Consider the following 27,887-nt stretch of genomic DNA (forward strand, 5'->3'; position numbering starts at 1 on the left):
TCAAAGCCTGCAGGCTCCGTTCACTCTGCCCCTCCAGCTCTCCTCGCCTTCATTCACTCATTCAACAAACATTCAGTCATTCAACAAACATTTTACTGACAACCAACCACAGGTACAGCTGTCAAAGACAGACAGGCTCTTGATTTCAGCTCAGGTCACGATCTCTCAGTTCGTGGGATCAAGCCTTGCATCGGGCTCCATGCTGACAGCGCGGAGCCTGCTTTGGATTCTCTCTCTCCCTCTCTCTCTGCCCCTCCCCTGCTCACGCTCTCTCCCTCACTCTTTCAAAATAAATAAACTTAAAAAAAATTTTTTTTTAAGTTAATAAATAGAAGAAAAGAAACCAGAAGGCAAACAAATAAGAACCATGGACTGTGGCAAGGGGGGAGGAGAGATTTCAGTGACAGGGGCAGGCAGGACAGGCCTCACCGAGTTAGGGGACGTTACAGCTGAGACCTGAAGAAGGAGAAGAAGCCACACAGGAGCAAACAGCCGGAGGAAGGGTGTTCCAGGTAGAGGGAAGGCGAGTGCAAAGGCCCAGAGGAGGAAGGGTGAGGGGGACAGAATGCTGGGCACACAGTGACCGAGAGCTGGGAGGTCGAGGAAGACGATGGGGGCCAAGTCTCAAGGGTCTGGGATTTCATTGCAAGCACGGTGGCCGCCGCTGGAGAAGCTGATCGGAGGTTGTAGGAGATCCCTGTGGAAGCTCTGCCTTCCTTTCTCCCAGGGAGTGGTCCCTGGGGCCTCACACTAGCTCCTCTGGGCTCCCATGGCCTCCCCTCCCACCCCGCCTACCACATGATCCCTCCTGGGTCCCCCTCAGATTCTGAGCTCTGTGGGTGTCCGTCTTGCTCACTGCTGAATCCCCAAGTGTCTAGCCTAGAGCCTAGCCCACAGTAGGTGAAACAACTATCAGTCGATCGAATGACTCTACCAAGCACATTTCAGTGCAGAGCAGGAGCCAGGAGGTGGGACTTGAATGTGCCCATTGGCAGCTCTGAGACTGCCCCCATTAGATCAGGTCTCCGCCAGAGGAAGGGATGCGGGCTGGGGGCTGGGGGGGGGGGGGCGGTTCTTGGAGGAGGAGATGGGGGGGTGAGAACTGAGTATGGAAAAGAGTGAAGAGAACGGAACTCACTTCTATTGAGCAGCTGCCGGCCCTGCAGCTCTGGAGGTGGCGGTGTCCCTGTCGTAGGACCCTCCACTGGGTGGGACATCGCTGGGCATCTTGGCCTCCCAGGCCCTGGGCTCAGACCGCTGGAGTCGTCCGTGTGCACAACCTTCCTCCAGACCCCATCTCCTCCTGCTCAGGTCTGAACCATGATGCCCTGATGGCCCCTGCCTGTCCTTGGCTCCCTGGCCCTTGAAACTTGTCTTCCTCCCTGTAAGTGTGGCACTTGTCCTCCCTCCCTGTCCTCCTGTTTCAGAGAAGGGAAATGCCTCCCCAGGGCTTTTCATTACCTCTTCCTTTGGCTAGAGCTTGAGCCCTCTTCCACGACAAAGTGAAGTTCACAGGAATCTGCAGTGACTGCTTTCATGTTGCCCCACCCCCAAGCTCCTGACTTTCTCCCCCTCACCCCCTTTTCCCCGTGCCCCTTCCCTTCATTCTTCCCCTCCTCCACTCCACTCCGTGCCCCCAGAGGCTGACCTCTACTGGTGCATCAATGGACGGCCTTGTCCTCTGGCTTCCAGGTGGGTCTGGCCAATAGGAGGCACTGGCAGAAGATGAAGCCAAAGGAGAGAATGGGGTATTAATCCTCCTGCATCCCTGCCTGTGGGGTCAGCTCAGCTAGTAGCACCCCTTGACCAAAGGGCCTGTCTGCCTGAATCTGTGCTTGGGTTCTAACATCCTTCTTTCCCCTTGTCTGGTCAGGGGGACCAGGAGATGGTAATGGCTCTCCATGGTTGCTTTGCCCCTTTGGTTTCTCCAAACCCTGCTCACTCTGTGTGGTCCCTGTAGCAAACCTGCCTCAACTTACCCCATTTGAATGTGCCACTTATCTCCTCTAGGCTCACAGCTTGGGGTCCCCATCCTTCCCTCCTCACTCCTGCTTAAGAGTGCTCGGGACATCCGAGTCCTGTGTCCTCTGCTTCCACGTCTTCCCTCATCCCAAACTTCCCTCCCAGTCTCAAGGAACACTAAATCAGCTGTGCGTGGAGGCTTCCGTGGGTTGGAGAGCATCCTTGCAGGGGTTAGCTCCAAGGCTGCTTCCTCCAGGGAGCCTTCCCTCCCACTCCCCAAGTGCCCTCCCCCCCCCCGCCCCCCCGCGTTGCTTATTCCACTCGAGCCCGGCTCCGCCTCCCCTGCCCCTCCTCTGGTGTACCGCCAAAGTCTTTGAGCCTGTGGCAGGACAGATGAACGAGTGAATGAATGAATGAATGAATGGCTGAGCGACCGACTGACTGATGAATGAATGATGGAAGGCGGTCTGGAGCCGGGAGCTCGGAGCAGGGGAAGGGAGTCGCCGAGCCTGGGAGGGGTCTCAGCCGGGCCGCCTCCCTCCAAACCCTCCGGGTCCCTTCTCCGGCCTGGAAAAGATGCGAGCGCCCAGCCCCGCCTCTGGGAGAAAGGCGCGCCCCGATTGGCTCAGGCTGGCTTCGGCCGAGTCACGAGTCTCTATTGGCTCGCTAGCCAGGACTCTGCCCAATCACCGCGATGAATTCCCCCCCACCCCCAGACTCTGACTCCCTCCCGCCTGCAGCCGAGGAGGCGGAAGACGGCGCCTTCTTGTTACCCTGGCAACCGTCAGCGGACCTGTCGCCCCAGCAACTGTCCGAGGCCTCCCGTCAGCCTTCGCCTGGGCCCCTCCAATCACCCAGACAACCGCTACCCGTTCCGGTCAACCATCAGCCCTTTCCCCATCACCCTGGCAACCGTCGCCAGACCCATCGCCCCCTGGACACACCACCCTCATCCTGCCCGCAGGCCTCCTCGGCCCAGACCTCCACCCCAGGCTCCGAGGTCGCGGGGTCCCCTTCCCCTCCAGCCCATCTCCTCGACCCCAAGGGGCACTGTTCCCACCCTGGAAGGGGGGGGGGGGGCCCGAGGTGGGTCGGGCGCTGGGGATCCCGGCCCCCGTCGGGCCCCACGGGCCGCCCGTGCTGAGGCAGCGCATGGCCCCCCAGCTGTCTCGCCGCTCGCACTCCTGCGTGGGACTGTCCGGCCACAACAGGGAGCTTTTCAAAATGCAAGCCATGTTCCTCCCTGCTGAAAACTCTTCCCTGACTCCCCTTGAGAACCGAATCCAAACTCCTCACAGCCCCTGGCGGTCTGGCTGTGGCCTCTTCTCCTCTCTCGCTGCCACTAATCCCCACGTTGTTACTCCAGTAGCCTAGGCTTATTTCCACCTCCAACCTTCCTGCTTACGGCTTCCCACTCCCTGAAGTGTGTCCCCCAGCTAGGGAAGCCTTTCCTGAGTCGCCAGACACTCACCTAGCTCTCTATGCCCGTTCTGTTAACTCCAGAGTAAGGCTGTGTTGTTCACTCCCCAGCGCCTAGATCAGTGCCTGACACACAGGATGAATGAAAAGGATGTTATGTTAGAGACAAGACAGTACAGAGGGGGATGACCAACAGGCAAGTTTTAGCCAGCCAGACCCATCCCAGGGATAAGAGAATGTTTTTCTGAGGTTGCAGGTCCCCAGAGAGATTCATCAGCATTCGTCATGACATGGTCCCCAAAGGCCAGGCAAAGGCTGGGGAGACAGAAGGGCCATGGCCAGCCTGAGGCTGGATGATTCACCCTCTATTTGTCCCACCCTCATCTGGAGGCTGGAGCCAGAGACTCCCCCCCCCTCCCCCCCGCCCCAAAGAACCAGCGGAATCTGTGGTTAACTTGGAGAAGATTCCAGGCGCTGGAGAGGCAGGCCTCAGACTTCAGATGGTCATTCAGGGAGCCGGTCCCTTCCTGTGCCCTGTCCAGAATCTCAAACATCCACCCTAGCATAGCCTAGAGCTGTTTCTCCACGAATCTGAGACAGGGATCCCAGGGATCTTGCCCAGGCCGCACCTAGAGATCTTGACCTTACAGGGTCTGGAGTCACAACCGGGAGGGAGATGGTGGGAGCTGCCCAGGGCCTGCCTAGACAGGAATCTAGACACACACCTGCTTGTACATGAGGGTCTTTCCTTGGAGAGCTGGTCAGGAGCCAGGTACAGACACCCCTATTCTAGGAGTACCCTCATCAGCACTGTCCAATAGAATGCTTTATGCTGATGTGTCAGTGGAGCCCTTGAAGCATGGCTAGAGTGACCGAGGGACTGGATTTTTAATCGATCATATTTTAATTAATTTCCATTTAAATCGAAGCAGCCAGATACGGCTGCCAGTTACCCTACTGGACAGAACAGCTTTTAGCTGAAGACTCAGATTGGAGATGAAAGCCAGGGACGGGAAGGTCAGAATCTGTGGTTTGTGCAGCTCTGGGGGCTGACGTTGCCAGGAAGGGGAAGGCCCCAGGGAGGGGAGAGGTAGGACGCTGGGTATCCAGCTCCGCAGAGGAGAGAAGTACCCGGTTCCCCAGGGCTGAAGTGCTCGTTCACGTGCACAGACACTCACACCGGTGTGTGAGCAAACAGCCTGGTGCGCCTGCGGGCATCCACAGACACACTCGTGTGTGGTCTAGGAGTTCCACGCCTGTGCGTGATCCGGGAGTCCGTCGTGGTGTGCACGTGGTGTGGACTCCCAGGTGCACACAGGCCAGGGAGCGAGGGCTGCTAGCCTAGCAGGTCTTGCAAGAAGGCCCACATGTACTGGTGCATTTCCTCGGGGTTGCTCTGTGGGATCCAGTGCCCCACGCCCGGCAGGATGTGGGCCTCCAGCCGGCCGGGCACAAAGCGACTGCTGATGGCTCCTACCAGCCCCTGCTCCAAGTACGTGTCCTTCTCTCCCCACAGCAGCAGCGTGGGCGTGGCCAGTTCCTGGGGCTCCAGGGGAAGGTTCCTAGGGCCAAGACAGGTGGCAGAATAACCGCCCCTCCCCCTTGCCCCCCAGAACTCTCCTGAGCTTCCGCCCCGGGTCTGGTCTCACCTGAAGAGGTTTCGGTAATAGTTGAGGGGCCCAGTGAGGCCACCGGGCTGGGAGAAGTCATAAAGGAAGGCCTCGAGCTCGTTGGGGGTTAAGTGTGGGATGCCTCTCTTGCGGTGTGTGAGGGTGGTCTTCAGGATCTGGGTACACAGCAGACCTACGGTTTCAGTGCCCAGCCTGCCCAGTCCCAGCCCCCCACCCTCCACGTACCCCCAGGCCTTTGCCCCACTGCACCTGGAAGTCAGACATGGACAGTAACTTCTCAGGCAGCCAGGGAAGCTGGAACAGGAACATGTAGTTGGAACGGAAGAACTGGCTGATGTGGTGCATAGAGTAGTCTGTGGGCGGCAGGGGAAAGGCAGATGTGAGGCCTGGGCCTGGGGTGGCCCCACCCCCTCGCACTCCTACACACACCCAGGTCAGGCACACAGATGCACCAACACTCAGGAATGTCATCGCATGCCGGACCTCGTGGGGGTGACTCGACATTCCTCCTGGCCCGGGTGCCGGTGTCCCTCCCTGCCAAGTGGTCACTGTATCCACAGAATGGGGACACCTCTGTCTGCAGCCACTGCCCAGGTCTGGATGCATTTCAATACTTATTGAGCACCTACCGTATGCCAGGACCTGTTTAAAACCCTGGCGACACAGCAGTAAATGGCACAAACAAAACTCCCTTGCCCGCCTGAGAGCTGACAGTCTAGAGACAGAGACAGACAAGAAACAACACGGAGGGAGAGAGAGAGAGAGCGGGAGAGAGACCACAGCACTAGGACTATTATACTGGGAATTAGAATCAGGTGATGAGACGGGTATCTGCTTACTCATCTATGCCTTCCTTGCCAGAAGAAAGACATTTAGCCTCTCTTGCCTCGGTTTCCCCAACTGGATCGTGGAGATAACGACACTTTCGTATGCACAGAGGCTTGTGTTGGTTATGTATATGCAAAGCTCCTTGTCAGAGCAATTGTTACCTGTAAGTGCTCAGAAACCGTGAGTTACTCCTGAGTGCACGCTCACTGATTGTAGATTGGGAGCATCATGGGTGTCCCCAGCCCCCCGGGGGGGGGGGGGGCCGGTGTTGACTGGTGGACAAGGAAGTGCAGACACAGAGATAAGCCCCTCCACACGGGCATATTCCAGCGTCCCGGGCTCCCCAACACACCTTGGTACACAGACATGGGGGCCGCACTGACAACTACCATCCGCTCCACCAGGGACGGGTAGTAGATGGAGAAATTCCAGGCGAGGACCGCACCCCAGTCGTGGGCCACCAGGATGCACTTGGAATAACCTGGGGGGTGAGAGGAACCAGTGGGAGGTGAGAAGCCAGGGAGAGGCGAGGCAGGGGTGAGGGAGGCCAGGCCTGGGATGGGGGTATCCGCACCCAGGCCCAGGATGACATCCTGGATGTCCGCCATCAGCAGGTCGATGGTGTAACAGTCAACATCCCGAGGTGCATCTGAGGAGCCGTAACCCCGTAGGTCCACAGCCACCACGTGGAAGCGGCTCTGGAACTCCCAAAGCTGGTAGCGCCAGGAGAACCTGTCAGGCGGGTGGAGAGGGAGGTTGAGTCAGGGTCCCCAGGCTGCACCTCCACCCTACGCCCGGCAGGGGCTTTCGGCAACCCCACTTCCCTGCCCTGGACTTCCCAGAAAGGAAGATGGGGGAACCCCGCGCCGAAGGCAAGGTCGGCTGCACTCTGGGTCCAGGGCAGCGTCGACACTGATACCTCTTTGTCCCATCTCTGCAGGGACATTCCTGGAGACGCCTGTCCTCGAGCACCCCCTTCTATGCCTTGGGCCCCCGGTCTACCCAGCCAGCCCCGCGGCACCTCCAGCTCCACCTGCGGCCTTGGGCGCCCCAAGCCCCTGGGCTTCATACCTACCAGTTCTCCGGGAAGCCGTGCAGAAACAGCATGAGGGGTCCGTTGCCACGTCCAGCGGAGACATAGTGGAGGCGCAGGCCCGAGCTCTGGGGGAGGACACAGTCAGAGACCCGGGGAGGCCCTCCGCACTAGGCTTGACACCCCCCCCCCCCCCACACACACACTGCCCGCCCTTCCGGCCACGCGCCGACCCCCGTTTGGATTCCACCATTTGCTCTCCGCTCACCGGGGCTCGGCCCCGACGGGGCCCGACCTCCCGGGGTTCTCGACCCCCGAAGCCCCGACGGCCCTCCGCACAGCCGCCCGCGCACGCGCGCTCACCTTGAGGGTCAGGAAGCAGTGTTCGCCCAGCGTGGGGTCGCTCAAGCAGGCGGGTGGGGTGCGCCGGGGGCGCCCGCAGCAGCCGCGCCGGGGCCGGCACAGCACGTGCGTGAGCGCGATGCAGCCATAGACGGCGGCGGTCAGCAGCGCCGCGCAGAACACGAGGCTCCACATGAAGGCGCGCAGGAGCTTCAGAGTGACGCGCGACGGCGCCAGCAGCGCTGTCACCACCAGCTCCGGCATGTCGCCGCGACCCCGGACGACTTCGGCGCTGCTTTCGGGGGTGTGGGCGGGGGGCGAGAGCAGCAGCAGCGAGGCGGGATCCGGGCTGGGAAGCCCACCGCCTTTGGTCTGGGGACCCTCCGTGCCTCCGGGGCTTAAGGAACGCGCCGAGAAAAGAGGAGGGAGGCTTATATCGAAACAGCCACCGCACAGGAGTCACCTAAGTGCCAGGTAAACACCTGTGCGCGACGGAGACAGGGAACAAGGATAGGGTGCGGGGATGGAGCCTGCGAGGACCAGGCTTCCGAGGCTGGGGAGGGGCTTTGAGGAGAGGGGAAGAGAATTGAGGGCGGGGCCTAGGCAGGCGGGGGGTGGGGGGGGTGGGCTTCATGAGGGGGCGGGGCCTAGTAGGACTCCCGCCGCGGGTGGGTGGGAATATTAAGTCTAGAGGGAGATTGATGTCTGGACAAACAGGGGATAAGGAGGTGACTTTAGTGAAAGGGGCGGAGCAATGCAGGGTAGGTGCGGCCTACGCGCCGGAACCGTGGACCCACCTTGGCCTAGGAGCTGCATAGGAGATGGAGGCGTGGCTTAGAGGGCGGGCGGGGCGAGGGTGGGGTCCAGATGAGGCGGGGCCTAAAGTTGGGCGGGAGAAGGCCGGAGGCTGGGCCCGGATACTTTGGGTGCGAGGGCTGGGCCAATAAGCTGGGGGTCGGCCCGGGTCCGGGCTGAAGAGACGGGGGGCGGAGCCGGGACCTAATATGGCGGGGCGGGCGGGCCCGGAAGCGGAAGGAGGGGACAGGTAGTGCCTTGGCTGGGATTAGAAGGCGCGGGCGGTCGCCGCAACCCGGGGAGGACTTGAGAGCCCCTGCCGCCGCCCTTCGGAGCTCCCCTCCCTGGAGTGCGCGGCCCTGTCCTTGGCCTGGCTGGGAGAGACCTAACAGCACCCTCACCCAGGCCTGGTTCCAACGGCGGGTCCAGTGGCCTCGACCCCGGGAAGTCCTCCAGTTAGTCCAGCGCCCGCCGGCCCCGCCCCTGCACGGCTGTGATTGGAGGGCGGTGGTCATTGACGTGCGGGTGACAGGTCTCGCCCGGGAGCCAATCGGCAGGTGTTGAGGCCGGGCTGGGGGGTGGGGATTCGCCGGTGGCGACCAATGGAGACGCGGAGACTCTTAACTTCTAGAGGGCTGACCCGGCCCGCGAGCCGGAGGACCGGGCCGGTTGAGTCCCTAGGGCTGTCAGAAAGAGGAAGTGGGTCAGGATCGGTCGAGAAGGCCGACAGGGCAGGTTCTTCCTCCTGTTTTGCAACCTTCCCCCAAGATCCTAAACATTTCACGGTCACTCACCGTTTAACCCACGTAACAACCCTATTAAGTGTAGGTACTATTATCACATCTCTGTATTACAGACCACGAACCTGAAATTCGGGGATTAAGTCATTTGCCTAAAGCCATACAACTTGCTGAACGGGATTTATGAAAAAAGCAACAATCTCGGGCTCCACCTCTCCCGCCCGGAGGCGGCCATTGGAACGCTGTTAGCTTTCTTCTGGTGGTTACCCAGGTATCTCGCTCGACAGGCTTGTGTGGCCATTTCTTGAGGACCAATTTAGGAAGTTCATTAAGGATGGACTCAAGCCTCACCACCCCTGGACGGACCCTACCCATTTTTAGTTTTCCTTTTGGTTTCCTCTCTAACTTTAAACACCCTTCTCATTATTTTTGTCACCTCCCACTGCTAACCTCTACCTTTGTGTTGTTAAGGCTGAACAGGACACCATCCTGGGCCCATAATTAAGTCTGTGGGTTCCTACTTAAAGGGGCATGGTGGTTTATGTGGTTCGGCCTCAGTAAACAATGTATTTCAGACTCGGTTGGACGGCTATGATTACATGGCTTGTATTGTACAAAGGTTTATTCTCCCTGTACCAAGTACCTTTCTTTTCTTGCACGATTAGCCTGGATCACAGCTTCGGTTTCTTTTACACTTTCCATCAAATCAATCCTCCACAGCCACTGGGTGATCCCGGTTGTGCCTCCTTGAGTCCTCTAATCTGGCTGCATGGCTGGTGGGAGTCTGGGGCTCGCCCTTCTTCCTCTGCTACACAAAACTGACTCCCTCCATCCCCCTACCCCAGCTTTGCCCTCAGACAAAAACACAGCAGTAGTCACAGGATGGTTAATTTTATATTCAGTACAAATGTTTATTTTTGCAATGAGAACTGCACAAAAAAAAAAAAAAACCTTTAGTATATAAGTGAAAAGTCTACGAATTCCCTTCTACAAATGTCTAAAGTGTTTAATACAAGTCTCAGATTCACTGACATAATTATTGGCCAAGCGATCCGTGCATACAGTACAGTGGGGGGCTTGTACACACCTCTTACTCTTGTATAGGACTAAGATTTCTAGTACTGTGGGAGGGAATGGGAAATGGCCAGAGAAATTAAATAGTAGATCCAAGTTCTAATTACAACCCAGTTAGAGGAACACCCATCAGGGAGGTGTGGAGAGGGCCATGGCAGAATTAAATCTTTAGAAGGAAGGTGCAGACAAAACCATTTCTCCAGCTAAACAGTCGGACCTGGCCTGGGGAAGTTACTGAACAAAACACGGAACAGAAGTGAGGGGGTGGGATGAGATGGAAGAAACCCCAAAGAACCAATGAAGTCCCACTTGAACCGGCAGCACAGTGGCACATCGAGGAAGTGCCTGCTGGGGGGTGGGGCAAGGGTAGGGAGGAAAGTGGGGGCCTCTGGCCGGTCGCCCGAACTACACTCTTGCCAAGAGGTTTCGGCAGATCCCAAACACAAGATGATACAAGGGCTTTTCCGGTTGAAACAGAAAAGGGAGATAGGGGTTAAGAAACAGTGCTAGAAATGTTTCAGTTTACATCTCTGCACACATAAATGATACACTTTCATCCTACATCCTAGGGGCCACTCTTGAGTGCCCCCCTCGCCTTGTGGCACACAGGCAAGGGGGGCAGGGTAGCCATACGGCAGGATCTCTCGGGCAGGCATGTGTGCGTGCGTGTCTACATGCATGGGGCGGGGGAGGATCCCATTGTGGGGGATGGACACTTATCTAAGAACATCTGGTTAACCCTGAGCTTAAATGAAAGGAGCAGTTAAGGTAGAGGCAGGCAAGGTGGCAGAAGTGGCCCAAGTCCTCTGGTGAGTGGGGGACCAGGATGGAGGAGGGCGAAGGGGGGAAAATACTGTCTGGAGTCTGGCCAGGTTCTGCTGGGGCATGTCACCCCGCTAGGAGACCAGGGTCCATAGAAAGAATGGGTGCCTGGGCTCCGTGTCACAGCTTCAACGTGGTCACAGGAGACGGCCTAGGTGGCCCTGGTGGTAGTTCTTGTACAAAGGTGGTTTGGGATTTGGGGGGGTGGGGGGGGGGTGGGGGAGCGGCCCTGGGCCTAACCTAGGCAACAGGTGGTTCACAAAGAAATGTCAGGAAGACACCAGCATTAAAAAAGAGAGATGTGTTTATTCCATGATCAGTACAGACCAAATGCATATTCACCGTATGAAAGTCAAACCAGTCAGTGACTCCAGAGTTTGGCCAACACTGAGGCACCAGCGACGTGGTGTAGAGTGGGTTCTCATGGCACACGTAACCTCACCAAGGGCTCCAATTATAAAATTAAAAAAAAAAAAAAAAAAAAAAAAAAAAAAGTAGGGGAAGTGGCAGCCGGCTGGTCAGGCTGGGTGGGGAGCCTCTGCCTCAGTGGTCTGTGGCCCCCAGCCCCCGGTGCCCGCCTCATCCCCTGGCCCTTCCTTTCCTGGTAAAAAACAACTCAAAACAGATTTGACATTAAAAAACAAAGGAGTGGGGAGGGAAAAGAAAACATGGCTTTATAATTAAAAATAGACTAATAAAGTTTGAAACTGAGTAAAATATAGGCAGTTTTTTTTTTGTGTGTTTTGTGTTTTGTTTTGTTTTTTGTGGGTTTTTTTGAGTTTTTTTTTTACACCAGTTTGGTGGAGTCACCAACAAACTTCAAACAAAGATATGCCAACTATGTTCACTACACAGTACAGCCACGGTCACACACTACCCACAGCGCGGTGGCAGCCGCCGCTCAATGAGGAGACGATCACACCATTTCGGAGATAAGCAGTGCCATTGTGTCTGGAGGAGAAGAGAGAGTTAAAAATAAAATAGAATCCAACAAAAAATATATATATAGGAAAAACAAAACAAAACAAAACAAAAAAACCCAGAAACACAGTTGGGAAGGAACTGACTTTGGTTGGTGGCCTCACTCACCGGGCGAGGCCGGCCCACACACGCGCGTGTGACAGTCACCTCGCTCCGAATTGCCATGGACACACACACACCTCCACGGCACTATTCCCTTTTGCACAAGCGAACACTTACAGAGAGCGGCTCTCGATTAAAGGCTTGTGGGGGGAGGGGAGGGGTGGGGTCTGTTCAAGGCAAAGTCAGTGCCAGCAAGGGGTGGGCCGGCGCCCTCGCCCGCCTCCAGCTCGCTCGGGCCTGCCCTGGCCTCCTGGGAGCGGGCGGTGGTGGCTGGGGTGTGGGGGGAAGGACTCCTGGTGGGCAGGACGTCACGAACGTCACTTTCTCGGGGACAGAAACCAGTCACGGTGGTGGCGGCAGCAACAATGTCCTGTGTATACTGTGTAGACATTTGGCGGAGAGCAGGGCCTGTACCCTGCACGCGGGGACGCGCGGCTTGGGTCTGGCCGGCACTTGCTCGTGGCGAGGCGTGCTCTGAGCTGACGTCCCGTGAGGGGGTGGTGGGTGGCGGGCTGTCCAGCTGGCTGTAAGGCAGACAGGCTCTGCGATCCTCAGCTGCCCGTCAGGCCTGCCCCGGGCACAGCATGCAGGAGGGCCAGGCCCGGAGACACCCCCTCGCCGCTGCTACCGCCTCCACTGCCGCCCCTAACACTATGGAGAGTCAACGTTTTGCCAGAAAATCAGAGTCAGAAGTCACCTAGGTGCTCTCAGAAAAGATTTTCTTCAAATATTGACAATAGATCACTCTGGAAATTCATGTCAATGGTAGCTGCCATCTGGAGGGGAGAGGTGGGAAGGAGGGAGTGAGAAGAGGTGCCCCCCCTGGCGATGGCTTCCGAACTCCCCGCCCACCCCTCAGCCCCTTCCAGCACTGGCCATGCCCTCAGGGCCCACATCCAGGCACCTCGGCACTGGCTCTGAGCCCCCTCTGAGACCCTGAGGCCAGCACAGTGCAGAGAAGCAGCAGCCCTGTCCTGAGCACCGCCCCCGTCCCGCCCCACGACCCCCCCACCCTGCACGGGGTGCTCACCCCACCTCTCACCCTGTCCTGAGCACCCCCTCCCTGCATGGGGTGCTCACCCCACCCCTCGGAGAGAGACTGCCTTCACCCCGGGGTTCGCGGCCCCCTTTCGCAGCCCCTGCCCAGAGGTCCCCCCCACTCACCGCTTCCCGGCGCCTTCGCTCCTGCTCCCGCTTTCGGGCCAACTCCCTCTGCTGATCCAGCATGGACTGGGGCTGGGAGCTCTGGGCCTGGGGGGCGGCGGCCGCGGCCACGGCGGCCGCCTGCTGCTGCTGCTGCTGCTGCTGCTCCTGCCGTTGCTGCTGCTGCTGCTGCTCCTGGCGCCGGCGAGCCTCCTCGTGGGCTCGCCGGGCCTGCTCCAGCGCATCCTCATCCTCCCGGCTCCTGAGGAGAGCAGGCCAGAGCCGCCAGTGAGCAGGGGCAGGGCGGGAAGGAGGGCAGAGCAAGCCCCAGAAAACCCCAGGCTGCCTGCAGCCCCAGCCCACCTCATGCGCTCCTGCCGAAGCCGCTCCTTCTCCTTCTCCGCGTGCTCGGCCTGCGCCTTCAGGGCCTTCTCACGCTCCTCCTTCTCCCTGGCAGCGCGGCGGAACTGCTCGAAGCTGTCACTCGAGGACTTGGCTGTGGAGGACGGGGTGGTGGGATGCTTCTGCACCAGGCTAGCCCAGGAGCCCATGTTCTTGATTTTTAAGTCCTGCCAGGCAGAGAGACCACAGGGTGGGGGGTGAGGGGCCCTGCCAAGAGGCCCAGAGCCTGCGGGCACACCCACCAAGGTGCCTCCCTGGAGTGAGGGACACTCGTGGACTCACTGCTCCTACCTTTTTGGGTGCAACTGGTGTCTTCGGCTCCTGTTTCTGTTTGTCCTTGTCGGGGGCCCCTGGTGGGGGTGCATTCTGCTCAGGGGGCCGGATCACAGGTCTCCCGACGTCCACAGGCTTCATCTCAGGCCCTGGAACACAAACTGCTTGTGGGCCTCGGCTGGGGCCCATTCCCCCCTGCCCCCAAGCCCAGCAGGGCACAGTCAATAAGCCCACAGAAAGCTCTCGTCCAGTGCAGGCCGGGGGCAGAGAGGGCACTCACGTTGGGGCAGGTGAACGGGCGCCTTGATGCTCTCCGGGTGCTTAGGGGGCTCTGGCCGCAGCGAGGGGCTGAAAGGCTCGCTGCGGATGATGGGTGAGTGGATCTTCTCCTCCTTAACCACCACCAGGGGCTGGGGCTGGACCACAGAGGCCGCGCGCAGCTCCTGGGACGGCACAGGCACGGTGGCCGGTGAGGCAGGTGGGTGCCTCTGGCACCGGCCCACACCTGGCCCTGGGGGCTGTGGCCCAGCCCTGCCCTTTACCTGCTTCTTAGGCTGGACATTTTGCTGGGGTGGCGACTGGTGGGTCAGGCTCTGGAACGGTGGCATCTGGGGGGAATGTATCATAAGCGGGGAGGGGGCTTCGCGAAGGTGACCTAGGAGAGGTGACAAGGAGCACATCAACTTGTATGGAAGCCACTGGCCTGGGCCCGGCTGAGACCCACAGTGGCTGAGCCCTGAGCAGGTCAGGCCCCTAGTTTGCTGTGCGTATACCAGCGCTTTGTGGAGCCACGAGCTCAGTCCTGGTGTCAGAATCACCAAGAATCTTTGAAAAGTGGATTCTGATGTATTTGGTTGCAGGTAAGGTCTGGGCCCGAGTGCTTTTTAAAAGCTTTCCAGATGCCTCTATGGCACAGGCTGGGTTAAATATAAGGGACCTCAATAACCTCACAGAATAGACATCCTGGGCTCCCAGCTGTCCACGCATGGCTTAACCTGCCTGCATGGACAAATGTTTTGGGCCTAGGGCCAGATGCCCAGGACCCTCCCTCCCCACACAACTTAGATTGCAAGCCCCACACAAGGGGGACTCCTGGAACTGGCCCACCACAGCAGAGCCGGGAGAACAGTCCTCACCTTGTGGTTCTTATGGGAATTGAGCCAGCCCACCCAGCCAGCCACCCACCTTCCTCAAACCAACAGTGGGGTGGGAGCATAGGGGAGGGTCAGTGGAGATCCAGGCAGCCATGAGGTTCAAGCACCTGGCACAGGGCAGGAGTCTTGAAAGCCCCATCAAAGCACTTAAGCCTGACTCCCCAGTTTCACTGGTGAGAAAACAGCCTTAGGTCACAGTCACCAAGTCCCGCCTTCAACTCTCTACCTATTCCAGCATGGAAACACCCTCCTGCTTGGATCCTTGACATGTCTTGGCTGGCCCCAGCATGGGACAAGCCATACTTGCCCATTAACACAAAGCCACCTCTCTGCAGTGCCCTTCCGTGCTCCCGGTCCTGCCTTGTGCCTCACACTGAACAACCTAACCCAAGTTCCGCACGCAGGCCCTTCCACTGACCTTCTCCAGGCTGGATTCCAGCCGCCATCTGCCAGCACAGATACAGACACCCTTGGCCTTCCACCAGTCTCCTGGGCCTGGCACAGACCACAATGCCCCAAAGTATGGTGGACCTTCCTTGCCCCCATCCCTCTAGAGCCCAGAACTTGCTCCTAACCTCAGAGAGGTAGAACGGCTGCTCAGAGACAACATGGTGCCAAGGATCAGCCTGCCCCTGACCCCTTGGCCCCTGGCCCCGCGTGGCAGGTTTTGCCAGACTTGGTGTCGGTGGCCCCAGTCCAGGCCTAGGGATCTGCAGGCATAGGACAGGACTGCAACAGTCTCTTGTCTGGGTGGCTCCCTCAGCAGCACCTGTTTAATCTACCAGTCGTTAGAGGGGAGGTTCAATGGCTCGGGGGTAGTGCCTATAAGCTGGCCACATGCCCACAGATGCCTGTGAAACCCCCTTGAGACTCCAACCACTTGGCCTTTGGCCCGAAGTCCCCGGCTGCGTTCCAACCCACACTGCTCCCTGTGACCCATCCCAGGCCGCAGGAGAGCAGGGGAGGTGGGCCTGGGGACTCATGGCGTAGGTGGCCAGAGGAGGCTTACCCCTTTCCCCCACTGCCCCCCACAGGGAAGCCTGGCCTTCCTCAAGGGCGAAAACAGGCGAGCAGCACAGCTGCTGGGACCAGCAGCAGCCTTTCCCAGGGAGGACAGACAGCTGTTCTTGGCTCAGGGCATGCGATGATCCACTTGGCACCTGGCAGCTTTTGCTAGGTTTAGGAGCAGTCACGGCCCGAGATCAACAGCCTTGTTGTTCAATTTGCAGGCGGCACCTGCACTCCCCAGCCAGGCTACGTGGTCCTCCCTGCCAAGTCCAAGAACTTCAACCTTGATCCTCACTCGTCAGCACACCAGGAGGCACTGACTGGAACAATCCCCCTCGCTGAAGCTGCCCGGCACGGTATGGTCACAGACACTTAAAAAACAGGGGCCAGGAAAGGCGAGAGGGTGCAGCCTGACCACTGCTGTGGGAAAGGGCAGCCTGAACCAGGCTGGAGAAAGGGAGCAGGAAATGCAAGATGGCTCCTGGGTGTGCCCCAAGCCACCTCTCAGCTTAAACCCAATTTTCTCCCACATGGTCCTCATGTACCAGGTGAGCTTTACAACGCTGAGAGCAGGGCACCTAGTTCTACAGGTTCCCAAACAGCCCCAGCTACCCTGGCCTGCCCCCTAACTCTGTCTGGACCTCACTTCCTACCCTGTTTAAATTAGCTCTGGCTCATTCTTTGATACCTCCTCCAGGAAGCCTGTCCTGACTCTCAGAAATGGATAAGATGCCTCCCTGGGCTCCTGGCTTCCCTGCCTAACAGGATCACAACGTACTGTAATGCTCGTGACTGCGACTTCCCAGACAAGGGCCAGCGGGGACCCCATTCTCAGTCATCTCAGGTGGCAAGTCAAGACAGACCCCAGATAACAATGCTACATGAAGCCCCAACGCCCCCTCTCGGCCACCTCTCCAACCAACCCAGAGCCTTCAAGGCTCAACTCTCTGGGCCCACCTCAGCCTGGAGCTTGAGCTGACCCACTGGGCTTCTTAAAGACAAGATTCTGGGCCCAACACCAGTTTTCCCAGAGCCCGGGGCGGGGCGGGGGAGGGGGCAAGGGCCGACTTACCAGTTGAATAGGGGTCTGACTTGTGGTGCCGGGGTGAAGGGTGGTGCTGGATGACCTGTTGAGGCTTGGCGGGCTGTGGCGGTGGCGGCTGCTGGCCAGGGGGTGGGTGTGCGGGCTGCTGGCCCGGGGGTGGTGGGGGCTGCTGGATGTGGGTGGGGAACTGCATGGGCTGCATGTGCACGGGCCGCGGGGGGGGCTGGTGCTGCTGCTGGGGCGGTGGCTGCGGCTGGGGAGGCGGTGGTGGCGGCTGCTGCTGCAGCTGCTGCTGCACGGCGGGGTGGGGTGGGGGCGGCAGGGGGGGCGGGGGCTGGGACTGCACCTTCACGGAAGGGAGTAGCGGTGTGGGGGGCTGCACCTTCTGCAGCTGCTGCAGGTAGAGCTGCATCTGCATGGAGGTGAGGGGTGGGGCGGGTGGCTCTTCGTCCTCCTGCAATAGCACTTGGGGGGGCTGAGCCATGGGGGGCTGTGGGAGAAGGGGTGGCTGAGCCAGGGCAGGTGACACGGCCGGGGGCCGGGCGGGCTTGGGGGGCAGGGCGGCGGCTCGGTTGCTGGGCCGCGACGGCTGCTGGGGCAGCGCGTTGTGCAAAGCTGGAAAGACAAGGGCGCGGCAGTGAGGCTCACGGCTTCTGCACCCCCACGGCCCAGCCTTCCCACTCCATCCTGACCTCCTACGGGTCTCCCTCCACTGGCTGCCCCACCCTCCCTGGCCTCCCACAAATTCAGGAATAAGAACAGCTTCCAGAGAAGTCTATGGGATCGGGCCCCTCGCCAGTGCCACTCTGCCCTGTGCCCTGCCCCCCGACCTCCCTCCTTGCCCTGTGGGTCTCAGAGCAGGCCTTCCCCAACCGCCCCCCCCCCCCCCACCCCCAGCTACTTTGTCTCTGGCCCAAGTGTGCATGCATCCCCCAGCACCTCCATCCCCAGGTTGGAGGCAGCGTGAGGCAGCGTGCGGCAGCGTATCTTTTTTCTACCTCGCACGACACCCACCCCACGGAAGGAACAAATCAGTGTCTTCCGTATCAAAGAACTAACTCTATGCGGGGCCTGTCCCATGGCGTGCGTCTCAGTCTCCCGTCATTTCCTTAATGGCTTGGAAAATCAACTGGCCTCCCTTTGGAAGCAACACAACTACAGCCGAGGGGGTTCCACAGGTCGCCCAGAGTGCCTAGTCAGTGAAAGAGCAGGACGGGAAGGGGGCCTCCCTGCACCTCGGCAGGCGTGGCCGCAGCTCACCTGGAGGAGAGACCACCGAGTGCTGGTTGAGATGAGGTGGAGTGCTGTGCTCGGGCGGCTGGGGCAGGTGAGGGGGCAGCTCGGGCTGCGGCAGGTGCAGGATGGGCTGGGTGAAGTGGCCGATGGGGTCGAAGACGCTGCCTGGGAGCTGGGGCTCCAGGACGGGCACCTGGGCGGCGATGAAGGGCGGAGGCGAGGACTTCATCGTGGTGGCTGCCTGTGGCGGCATGGAAGGCGGGGGCGGCGGGGGTGGGGGCTGCTGCTGCTGCGGAGGTGGAGGCGGCGGGGGCTGCTGGGGAGGCGGCGGGGGCTGCTGGGGCACGGGGGCCGGGGTCTGCTGCATCTGCTGATGGTGGTGGTGATGGTGCTGCGGACAGACAGGCTGACATCAGGCAGGCGGGACACGCCTGTGTACCCTCGGGGCCCACGAGGGCAGGTGGCCAGCTGCTCACCTGCTGGAGGACACCCCTGAGACCACGTACCTTCTTCTGCTCCCTCCCGGGGTGCCCCTTCTTTTTTGACTTCGGAGCCATCTCTGCAGAGGGAAAGAGAAGGTGGTGAGGCGCTGGGGGAGAGGACTGTGAGCCGGCCTTGGAGGCAGAGCCAGGAGAAAACACAGGGTAAGTTCAGAAGGGCTGGTGACGGTGACAGGGAGGGTAGCTGGGTTCCGTCAGGGACGGGAGTCGGTCATGGGGGAGAGAGACGTATGGGGCGTCACCTACCCATTTGCCTGCCACTTCTCCTAGCAGGGACCACGTCTGAAAAGCCTCCCTGCCCACGAGTTCCACTAAAGGATGATGCCCGGGTACGCTGGGAGATGAGCTACAGAGACCTCCTCGCCCAGTGTCTCCCCCACTTGCTGGGTCAGATGCCACTATGGTGACCGAAGTGTCTGTACCCCAGCCCGCTCTGCCTTGGGAACAATAGTGCCACTCAAAATGATCACATCCATTTGATGGATCAGCCAAGTGAGGCTCAGAGAAATTAAGGGACCTGCCCTGTGTCACGCAGCTGCAAAGTAACGACATGGCTGCCTCCAACTGTACTGCCCTCTAAGCTGACTCCTTCCCATCCTCCCAGGGGAAGCAGAGCTGCACAACTGTGGTGAGAGTGGTGATGTCAGCATGGGCCAAGGCCTGGCTGCAGAGTGAGCACTTTAGGGGAGGGACTGATGGAGAGAGGGAGGGAAGGCAGGCCAGCGTCTCAGGAATGACCCGGAGGAAACGGAGAAGGTGCTCGCTACCGTGGCCAGCAAAGGTGGCCACCAACCAGCATCCCCTTCCTCGTGAAAGACCAGCCTCAGACAAGTCCCCGTGATGGGACACAGCCAACGTGCTGCAGGGAGAAGGCAGTGTGTGCCCTGGTTCCTCAGGGGCCAGCGGCTTGTTGCTGCCATCGTATGGCCTTGTCCAGGGTGGGCCTGTCCCTGCAAGGAATGGGCAACTGCCAACACACACACCCAACCCACAGATATATGCTAAGGATCTTCCGCCACCTGTTTGTCCCCTGCCAAGAATCGCTGGTGTGCGAACCCCAGAGAGGGAGAGGAGGCCCAGTCGGCACTCTTGGCCTAGGAAATGATGAAGTCAACAACGAGGTAGGAGACGGGACCCACGGTGCCTTTCAAGTTCCTGTCACCAAGAGACACCTCTTGGCTTTGCCTGGCTTCCCCTGAGCTCCTTGCCAGGGTGCCGGCTCTTGCTGGTGTCGGAGGACACATGCTTTGCCCAAGGCGTGCCACCTCTGCTGGTAGCTGCTTCACGGAGGGCCGTGCTAAGCTTCTGTGAGGTGCACAGCCACAGGGCACAGCGCGCTACCAAAACGGAGGAGAAGGGATCTCATGCCCTGCAAGAGCTCACCATTCCATGCAAGAGACAAGACAGTGACAAAGACCTCAGCAGCTATGGACACACGTCCTCATACCAATGGCCGCAACCGGGGACACCTGGAACACGGGAACCAGAAGCCCAGCCTCAAACCCGGACACTGGAGATGCCAGGAGAGGGTTCAGGGCTCTTTGGGTCACGGCAGGAAACCGGGTGAGAGGAACACTCTTGTGGGTGGGACATACAAAGGGGACAGTTTGGGTGACTTGCGGGATTAGGGCCATGGCGCTGGCAGCTGCAGGGTGAAGGAGGGACACTGAACTAGAAAGGTGGGAGGCCCAGGACCAAAGGGGCCCTCCATGCACTGGGCAGAGCACGGTGTGCAGAGGCCTCTGAGCCGAAGGGAGCAGGAAGGGGCTGGGGGCGGGGGCGTCCCTCCAGGACGGGCACCTCTCGCAGCAGATCCCAGGAACAGACACTGAAACTCGAGGGAGGCTGGAGCAGCCACTCACACATGGGCAGGCCTTTGGGAGGCTGGGGGACTGGAACCTAGGGTAAGAAAGGGCTCAGGCTCAGTGGGGAAAGTCTGACCAGGAGAAGACACGGTGTTGCAGAGAGAGGGCTGGGGTGGCCTGTCATCTCATGGCCTCAGGGGAATCCCCCTTTTTTTTTTTCCTACCATAAAGGAGGGACGGTGGTAGCTCTGTGTGCCCTCACTATCCCCTCGCAGGCCGTGAGCAGAGAGGCCCACATGAGCACTCATGGGGACAAAATGCTGTGGGGTCCCAGGGGTTCCAGAGAGTGGGTCTTGGCTGCCTTGGCAAGTGTCCCAGGTCTCTGTGGGGAAGTGCCGGTGGGGAGGGGGACGGGCCTAGAGCGGGAGAACCGGTGGGAGGTACGCAGCAGACCTCCAGGACCAGAGGTCACAAAAGGGGCCGGCGGTGGGGACCAAAGGGTGCTGGAGCCCGTTTGGGACAGCTGCGTACAGCTCATGTGGCCCAAGCCTCCTGCTGGAGTTACTGGTAGGAAGACAAGACAGGAAGTGCACAGCTTCACGACACACCAGCCCCGAGACACCCACACAAAACTCTCTAGAAAGGGTTACATGAAGATGGCCTCGAGTACTGTGTGATCTTTATTCCATGAAAATCTTGAACTCAACACAAATTTCATCTTTACATAGGATGGTAATTGTACAAAGAATTAAAACGTTTTTGTAAAATCTGATTAAAACACTGATTCCTCCCCCGCCCCCCCCCTCCGCCCCCACTCAAGGGAAGGAGACAGGATTGAGGGTAAGGGCAGGGCAGAGGCACAGAGCCCCTCAACGCAACGGACTGGGGAGCCCTGGCGCTAGCAGAGGCCCAGGCCACCCGCCCCTCCTACAGCAACTCCTCCGGCCCCGCAGGCTGGCTGGTGTGTCAAGGCCCAGCTGGCACGTGCCCCTGCTCACACACAGGAGGCTGCCAATGAGGAGTGAGTGGGCACTGCTCTCTCTGCCCTATTCCTGGGGCACTGGGCACAGGTGACGGCTCGAGTCTAAAGATCGAGTTCCCTGATAGATAAAAGCCCGATGGGCAAGGAGGCCAGGATCCCTGGACAGCAAGGGTGCAGAGACCCTGCAGGCGAGCTGGCCTGTGGCTATAGCTGGTATGCACGAGTGTGGGAAGGGGTGGAGCGGCAACACAGGCCGACACTGTGGGAATCCAGGCTGCCATTTGTTCCAAGACGGCAGAATCTTCCCAGAAAGACAATGCCAGCAGCTTCCCAACTGTCCTGTGGGAATCTCTGGGCATGAAGCCCCCTGGCTCCAGCCAGGCCGAGCTGCACTGGGAACACATCAGGCACAGGCCAAAGGGCAACTCAAAATAGTCTGTTTGGCAAATGAGTTTGACTGGAAGAAGACTGGCCAGAGGATCAGAGAGCAGCCTAGGAACTCGCAAGCATCACTGCAGGGCCCTGGAGAGGCTGGATCTAGAACCCAAGGCCCCGAGGAAGTGTCCCAGGGTTTCTGCACAGGAGGTGGCCAGCATCCACCAGCTGCTGATGGTGAACTACACCTCCTCAAACTTGCTTCCAGCTCTAGAAGGCAGGCTCCGAGGTGCCAGGAGACTGTTATAAGCCTTGAAGAAGTACACACAAACTACACTTTAAAAAGGAAGAGGGGGGGAAAAAAAAAAACCAAAACAAAAAAAAAAACCCCAAAAAACCAACCCCCCCCCAAAAAAAAACAACAACAAAGAAAAACAAAAACAAAACAAAACTCCCTGAAACACAGATGCTGTTCCTTAAGGGACTTTTCATCAGGCAGTTTTCTGCTGAAATGCTGGATTCATGACCAAAAAAGGGCTGATATTTATTTTTAGAGCAAAAAATCCTATTCAGTGCCTCTCACAGGGCTTGGATGATGTGGCCACCCTGGCCTGCCCCACCCCCAGAGGCTGTCATTATTCTAGGGGACTGAAGACTGAGAGGGTGCTTGCACTGGCGACACCCCTTCAGAGATGTGCACAGAGCAAACCCCGAGGGCTCTGATGGCCTCACTACGGACTGGTCCAGTGTTCTGGGTTTGAGAGCCTTTTCTCACCCACCAGCCCAGCGTCCCACCCCACTTGGGACAGGTCACCTGGCTGCATGGCCACTCTTCCTCAAGTGCCCCTCACCAGTGGCCTTCCTAAAAGCACCCCTTCCCCCTGTAGCCTGCTTCTAATTACTTGGGAGGGACAGGGAGGCAGCCCAAGAGGTACTTTCCCCTCTGTGACTTCGGGCAAAGAGGCCAAAAAAGTTGGGAAAATGCCCAACAGGCAACAATGGGAACAATGAAAACAGAAGGAAGACTCCAGGGGCCGGGAGTAGTCTGTGGCTGGTGACAGCCTCTGGCTGGAGCCTCACAAGCCACCAGAAAGAGGGCATGCTGAGGGACAACCTCGTGAGCTTTTGAGCCCAGCCAGGCTTGCCCCTAAAGCCCCTGTTCCTCACTGGGGAAAGCTCTAGATTAATCAGAGTGTTCTTCTTTAGGCTGAATGAGATCTTCCCTGGGCTAACATCATTTTAAGATCCAGGAGGAAAGCAGTTAGGATCCAGAAAAAGAGGGAGGGATGAAGAGAGAAAACATACTCGTGACGGGGCCTTGCACACGGAGCAGATTGTCATCACCCTCTGGGAGATGCCACCCACCCAGAAGACCCCAGACGACCAGGGAGGCTGGGCAGGACAGCCAAGCAGTCTTTACACAGGAGGCCCGGGTGGCCAGCCAAGCAGGCAGCCTTCCCGGAGGCGGGATTAGGCGTGTGCTGCTGGACAGGACTAAATCCACCCCAGGGGACAGGCCCAGGGCTCTGAGGAATTCCATAACTTGATGGAGTCCTGTCCCTTTCACAGAAGAAAATGGACTTAAGCTATAGCTTGCTGGGAAGGAATCTGGAACTGAAGACCGTTTTATTAAGAGTCCGTGTCCAATGATTAGGCAGGACCTACATAGAGGGAGAGAGAAACCAGTGTGAGAGAAATGGTGTGGAATGTACCGTTCAAGTCACAAGAACAGAAGAACCACAGACCGAGCCAGCCTCCTGTGCCCTGCCCACGGACAGGGCACGAGAGAACGGCGCCGGAGCCTGGGAGCCCTGCCCCCTGCCTGGCCAGCCGCGGGCGGGGACAGACCCACCTTCCCTTTACAAGGGCCACAGATCCGGCACGTGTGGACGTCTCCAAAACCACCCAGAGCCTGCTCGTGCTTCCACACAGAGTAACTGCTTCCAGGAACAAGTTCACGTGCACCCTGAGCATGGACCAGCATTTCCTTTACTGGTCTTTGAATGTGAGAGATGCCCTGGCCTGTCGTCCTTGCCATCACTCCTGAAGACCAGCCAGGTGTGCCCACACGTCCAGCAGGCACCGCCCCCCCCTCCCCCCACCGCCCCCCCCCGCCCGACCCTGAGCTTGTCTCCCCTCTGTATCTGCTTTACTGCACACTGTCTTTCTCAGGGAGGTGATGCCGGCCCTTCCTCAGGGCTGGGGCACAGGTAAGAAAACCCCCAAGAGAGGGGCTCTGCAGTGCAGGACCTCCAGCAAACACCCTCCTTTCTGCATTCCTACAAACACCAAGAAACATCAACAAAAAACAAATTACAAAAAGACCAAATAATTCTATACACCGTCAAGGTGGGGTGAAAAAAAAAAGATGCCGAGGAGGAAAGCGGTCTCGAGTGTTTCCCCTTGACGGGAGAAGGGCGTGGGGCATGTTCCCACCCACACAGCAGAGATGAGATGCCTCTGCCAGAGTCACGGATGCAACCAGCACTGCAGTCCCGTGGTCTTCAAGTGTGTGTGTGCGTGCGCGTGGGAAAAACCCACCCACTGGCCGGACTGTCATTCAGGGCACATTCCACAAGGCTCACCCTCGCCCACGAAGCCCCAGAGTCCCTCCAGCTGCGACCCCTGCATGTGAGTGTATGAGAGGGGTCACCTGACAGCACAGGCAGACCAGCTACAGTCCTGCCCTCCAGGTCCCTTCCTACCTCCCTACGCCCCTACCAGGGGCCTCTCCCTCTTCCCAAGAGCAAGTATCACACCCTTGGAGCAGGCAGCAGCAGGCCCCAAGATGGGCCTGGGACCCAGTCCCTCAAAGACCCCAGGGGTCGGAAGCTGAGGCTGGTTGTCTGGGAAGAACGCCTTGTGGCCTCTGTCTGCACTTTCCGGCTCAAATCTTTCCAAAACATCAAGCATTCCTTTTTTCCCCGGAGCTATTAAGAAACACCCACAAGCTCAAATCCTGGGAAAAGGAAACAAGGAGACTAAAATAGCTGGAGTGAGCTCCCACTGCAACTAGAAGACCAGGCACAAATCCAAGAGAACTACCCCACACCTCCCTGAACCCGTCCCAGCCAGGTAGCTGGGGTACAAGGGTGCAGTCCTAAGAGGGACAGGAGCTGTGTACCCACCCTACCCAGAAAGACCCGTGGATGGCACGTGGAAGGAGGCTGTCATCAGCGTCACAATGGGGTGGAAAGCTAGACAAAGAGTCCTAGGACATTCCCTCTGGCCCCGTGAGCCAGGCAGACATGATCGCAGCACTGGTGACCGACAGGCCACACAGCTCTGCCCAAAGCCCATCTGGGATGGCTGCGGAAAAGGGGGAACCAGGCACTCACCTCTGGCCTGCCCAGCCGAGGTCTACAGATGCCTTAGGAGCAAGTGGGAAAGTGGCATTTGCATCCCCTGCCCTGTCCCAATACTGAACCCTGAAGCAGATTCGAACTTTATCCAGAACTGAAGCTCAATGGAAGACCATAATCCAAGTAATAGCTGGGTTCAGAGGATGTGGTGGGGCTGGCCAACAGCGTGCTTCTGGGCGGTGGGGAGGAACACATGGTGGCCTGGGACCGAGCTAGGAAAGCCCAACCCCTGCCCCCCCCAACTCCATCTGTGGGTGCACCACCTCCCTGAACTGCTGCTTGGCCCCAAGGACCAGCCCCATGCCTTAAGTAGTCCACAGCATCCTTATCTATGGAGAGCGGCCAGAGAAGGGATCTATGCACCAACCCCCCCAACCCCCCCACCAAGCTCCAATTTAGTGCCTCTGTTTGGTTTCTTTTGGTGATTCATGTCTCAGGGCCCTGTCAGCAGAAACGACCCTTAGTACAAGTGACAAAAATAGGCCCTTTCAGGAATTTCGGCTCCAGTCCAAATGGAAACACAAGAACAAGGAGGGCAAAAACAAACCCCAAAAGACCAAAAGAAATACCTTCAATACCCCCCACCCTGTCCTATCTTCCCAAGGCAGAACCACTAACTGGCCACAGAAATTGGGGCTGCCTACCTCCAGGGACCCAGCTTGAGCAGCTGCCCTGGAAGCAAGTGCAGTTTCCTATGCGGGATGGGGTGGCGGGTGGCCGCGTTCAATGATGCAGGGGCGCAAGCTCCCTCCCATTTTCGGGCCGAGTGTCTGAGCCCTAGGGCACAAACCCACACGGTGGTTCTCTTGAGAGAAGCATCCAGCTGACCCACAACAGAGCTCTCCGGTGCACACAGATGGCAAAGGAAAAGCCAGAACCTTGAAGACAAATGGGAGCCTCCCAAAACTCAAGGTGGGGAGGGTGCCTGGAAAGAGGGATGGGCCGGAAGCAGCAGGGCAAGCCACCGGGCCGGATTGCTGGAGCCTGGGAGCCTGCAGGCCGTCGGCTCAGAGACTGTAAATCTCACCCTCCTTCCCGCCAGGACAGCTGTTCCCAGGGCTCTCAGATTACTTGTTGCACAATCTTTCCATCTCTTTAAAAGGGGGGGCACAAAAAGGGAAAAAGTATTCTCAGCAGTAGAGAGCTGTTGGAGATTCCGTCACAGCTGCCCCACATCAGATGGTAGGAGTGTGCAAGGCACTCAGGAGCCCAGGAGGATTTCCCACCTAAGGCAAACACACACCAAAGAAGAGCTTGGGGATCAGGGACAAAGGCCACGGTCACAGATTCGCAATGAGGACTTGCCGGTTGGGTACCACGATCTACGTCGGGGCCAAAGCAGTTTGCCCTTGGCCAAACTGCGCCGTTTTAACAATCGGGTCCCCTGCCAATTCCAAGCTTTGGGGTTTTCTTTTGGTCACTCATATACCTAGGAGAAAAGATTGTTGACACCCCTAGCAGGAGCAGCGTGCTAAAAACTGCAGGAGGTGCAAAACCCCAGAGCAAAGGCAAACCTGCGGCATGGCTGGCACAGAAGAAGGTGAGAAGTCAGGGGCCACCAGGAATGCTAATTGGGCCCAAGAATATGGTCATCCATCCTGCTGAGGGCAGTTGGCGCTGGCTTCCTGCCAGCCCTTCCTGGGTGGGTATGGGGGTGTGGCGCCCCCTGCTGGTTGACAGATAAAAAAGCAACGGGGGGGGGGGGGGGGGACTGGTTAGAAGAAAAGGACAAAGGATGGAGACAGAAGGGCAGCAAACTGCCCACAGCAGTCTCTGCATACAGCGGAGCTCAGGAAATATGGAACATAGCTTAATGACTTAATGACTCTCATTTGGGCCCACTGGAGACAGAATCTGGAGTCTTGGAGAAGCCCTTCGCCCACCTCAAGGCAAGCCTCCCACCTACCTGGGAAGCCTGGTACCCTTTCCTGTCAAAGTGGAGAGAGAGTGAGAAGGCCCAGAAGCCCTCCTGTCCTCAGCTTCCCCAGAAAAAGGCAGGCTGAGCTGACAAGAGGACCCGGGTGTGCACACGCCTCGGCAGAGGGGTCACAAAGCTACTCTAAGTGTAAGGGGCCTCAAACTTCCTTGGCCCGATCAGATCACGTTATCTTCATAAACTGACTACGTGGGGCTTACTATTAGTTTTAAGTCAGAATAACATGCCAGAGACGAAACAGGTCTATGAAAGAAAACACCCAGAAATACACTTCCCACTGAGGATGCACATACCACAGCCTGCCTGGAGAGGCTGCTTGGCTGATGGCACTAGACCTGCCCAGGGGCCAGCCCGCCTCCCCAGACTCGCACGGCCACCCCCACCAGCTCCAGCTCACAGAGCAGGCTAGTTGCCAGGCTTCCTTTCTAGCCTCTCCTCCGGGCCAGTGTGAGGGAGCATCTGCCCCTCTCCCCATGCTCCCCGCGAATAATCAGGAAAGCGCCCCTCTGCAGGAAAAGCTTCTCTCCTACCAGCCTGCAGCTCTCAGCGTCTCCACCTGCCCTTTCTCACTCCCACTTCCCACACTGAAGCTGCTGCTCAGGTGGGCGGTAGGGTCAGTCAGGACACCACCATGGGGCACACGTGCAGGCCCACGTGTGTGCACACTGCGTTAGGAGCAGCCAATGCAGCTGTGAGCACTCTGGGGCGAATGGCAGAGCCCCGAGCCTGGTGACAGCAGAGTTGAGAGCAGGCCGCTACACACGTGCTGCTGGAGCACATCACCTGAACAGCCGTGCTGCATGCGACCGTGACAGGAAGAGACTGTAGGGCTGGGCGGGGTCACACGAACACTGATGCCACCAGCTGGGCCCCAACACCCAAGGTCCTCACCAGGCCCCCCGAGCTCCCCAGAATCGTGCAGTGTCAACACCGTGAG

At 58.6% G+C, this 27,887-nt stretch overlaps 2 protein-coding genes and 2 long non-coding RNA genes across 9 annotated transcripts in view; 1 reads left to right on the plus strand and 3 right to left on the minus strand.

Annotated features, from left to right (window-relative positions):
* Positions 1–4,262: 4,262 nt before the first annotated feature.
* Positions 4,263–7,479, minus strand: EPHX3 (epoxide hydrolase 3). Its single transcript, XM_019416135.2, has 7 exons — positions 7,237–7,479; positions 6,916–7,001; positions 6,415–6,572; positions 6,193–6,321; positions 5,262–5,365; positions 5,031–5,167; positions 4,263–4,943 (listed from the first exon to the last, which is right to left on the minus strand). The coding sequence occupies exons 1-7, from the start codon at positions 7,477–7,479 to the stop codon at positions 4,718–4,720; spliced, it is 1,083 nt and encodes a 360-aa protein (XP_019271680.2). The 3' UTR covers positions 4,263–4,717.
* A 97-nt stretch (positions 7,480–7,576) lies between these two features.
* On the plus strand, positions 7,577–9,414 carry LOC109247514 (uncharacterized). The gene is made up of 2 exons (XR_002071760.2): positions 7,577–7,689; positions 8,867–9,414. It is a non-coding gene; the product is annotated as an uncharacterized LOC109247514 (long non-coding RNA).
* A 1,518-nt stretch (positions 9,415–10,932) lies between these two features.
* BRD4 (bromodomain containing 4) overlaps positions 10,933–27,887 on the minus strand; it is an 87,007-nt gene continuing 70,052 nt past the window's right edge. For 4 of the 6 annotated variants that reach the window (XM_053897885.1, XM_053897882.1, XM_053897886.1 and 1 more), the window contains 8 exons: positions 18,497–18,549; positions 18,015–18,381; positions 16,782–17,369; positions 13,828–14,202; positions 13,566–13,696; positions 13,236–13,441; positions 12,894–13,134; positions 10,933–12,505 (listed from right to left, as the gene is read on the minus strand). In XM_053897885.1, coding sequence (XP_053753860.1) covers positions 12,437–12,505; positions 12,894–13,134; positions 13,236–13,441; positions 13,566–13,696; positions 13,828–14,202; positions 16,782–17,369; positions 18,015–18,381; positions 18,497–18,549 — 2,030 coding nt within the window. In that variant the 3' untranslated portion in view covers positions 10,933–12,436. Of the gene's footprint in view, positions 12,506–12,893; positions 13,135–13,235; positions 13,442–13,565; positions 13,697–13,827; positions 14,203–16,781; positions 17,370–18,014; positions 18,382–18,466; positions 18,550–27,887 lie in introns of all 6 variants that reach the window. The other 2 variants (XM_053897884.1, XM_053897883.1) reach the window with 2 other exon arrangements.
* Positions 20,884–27,866, minus strand: LOC128775634 (uncharacterized). Its single transcript, XR_008420501.1, has 2 exons — positions 26,529–27,866; positions 20,884–23,313 (listed from the first exon to the last, which is right to left on the minus strand). It is a non-coding gene; the product is annotated as an uncharacterized LOC128775634 (long non-coding RNA).

This window comes from Panthera pardus, unplaced genomic scaffold, assembly GCF_024362965.1.
Source record: "Panthera pardus isolate Hobbes unplaced genomic scaffold, ASM2436296v1 HiC_scaffold_8, whole genome shotgun sequence".
NCBI classification, from domain to species: Eukaryota; Metazoa; Chordata; class Mammalia; order Carnivora; family Felidae; genus Panthera; species Panthera pardus.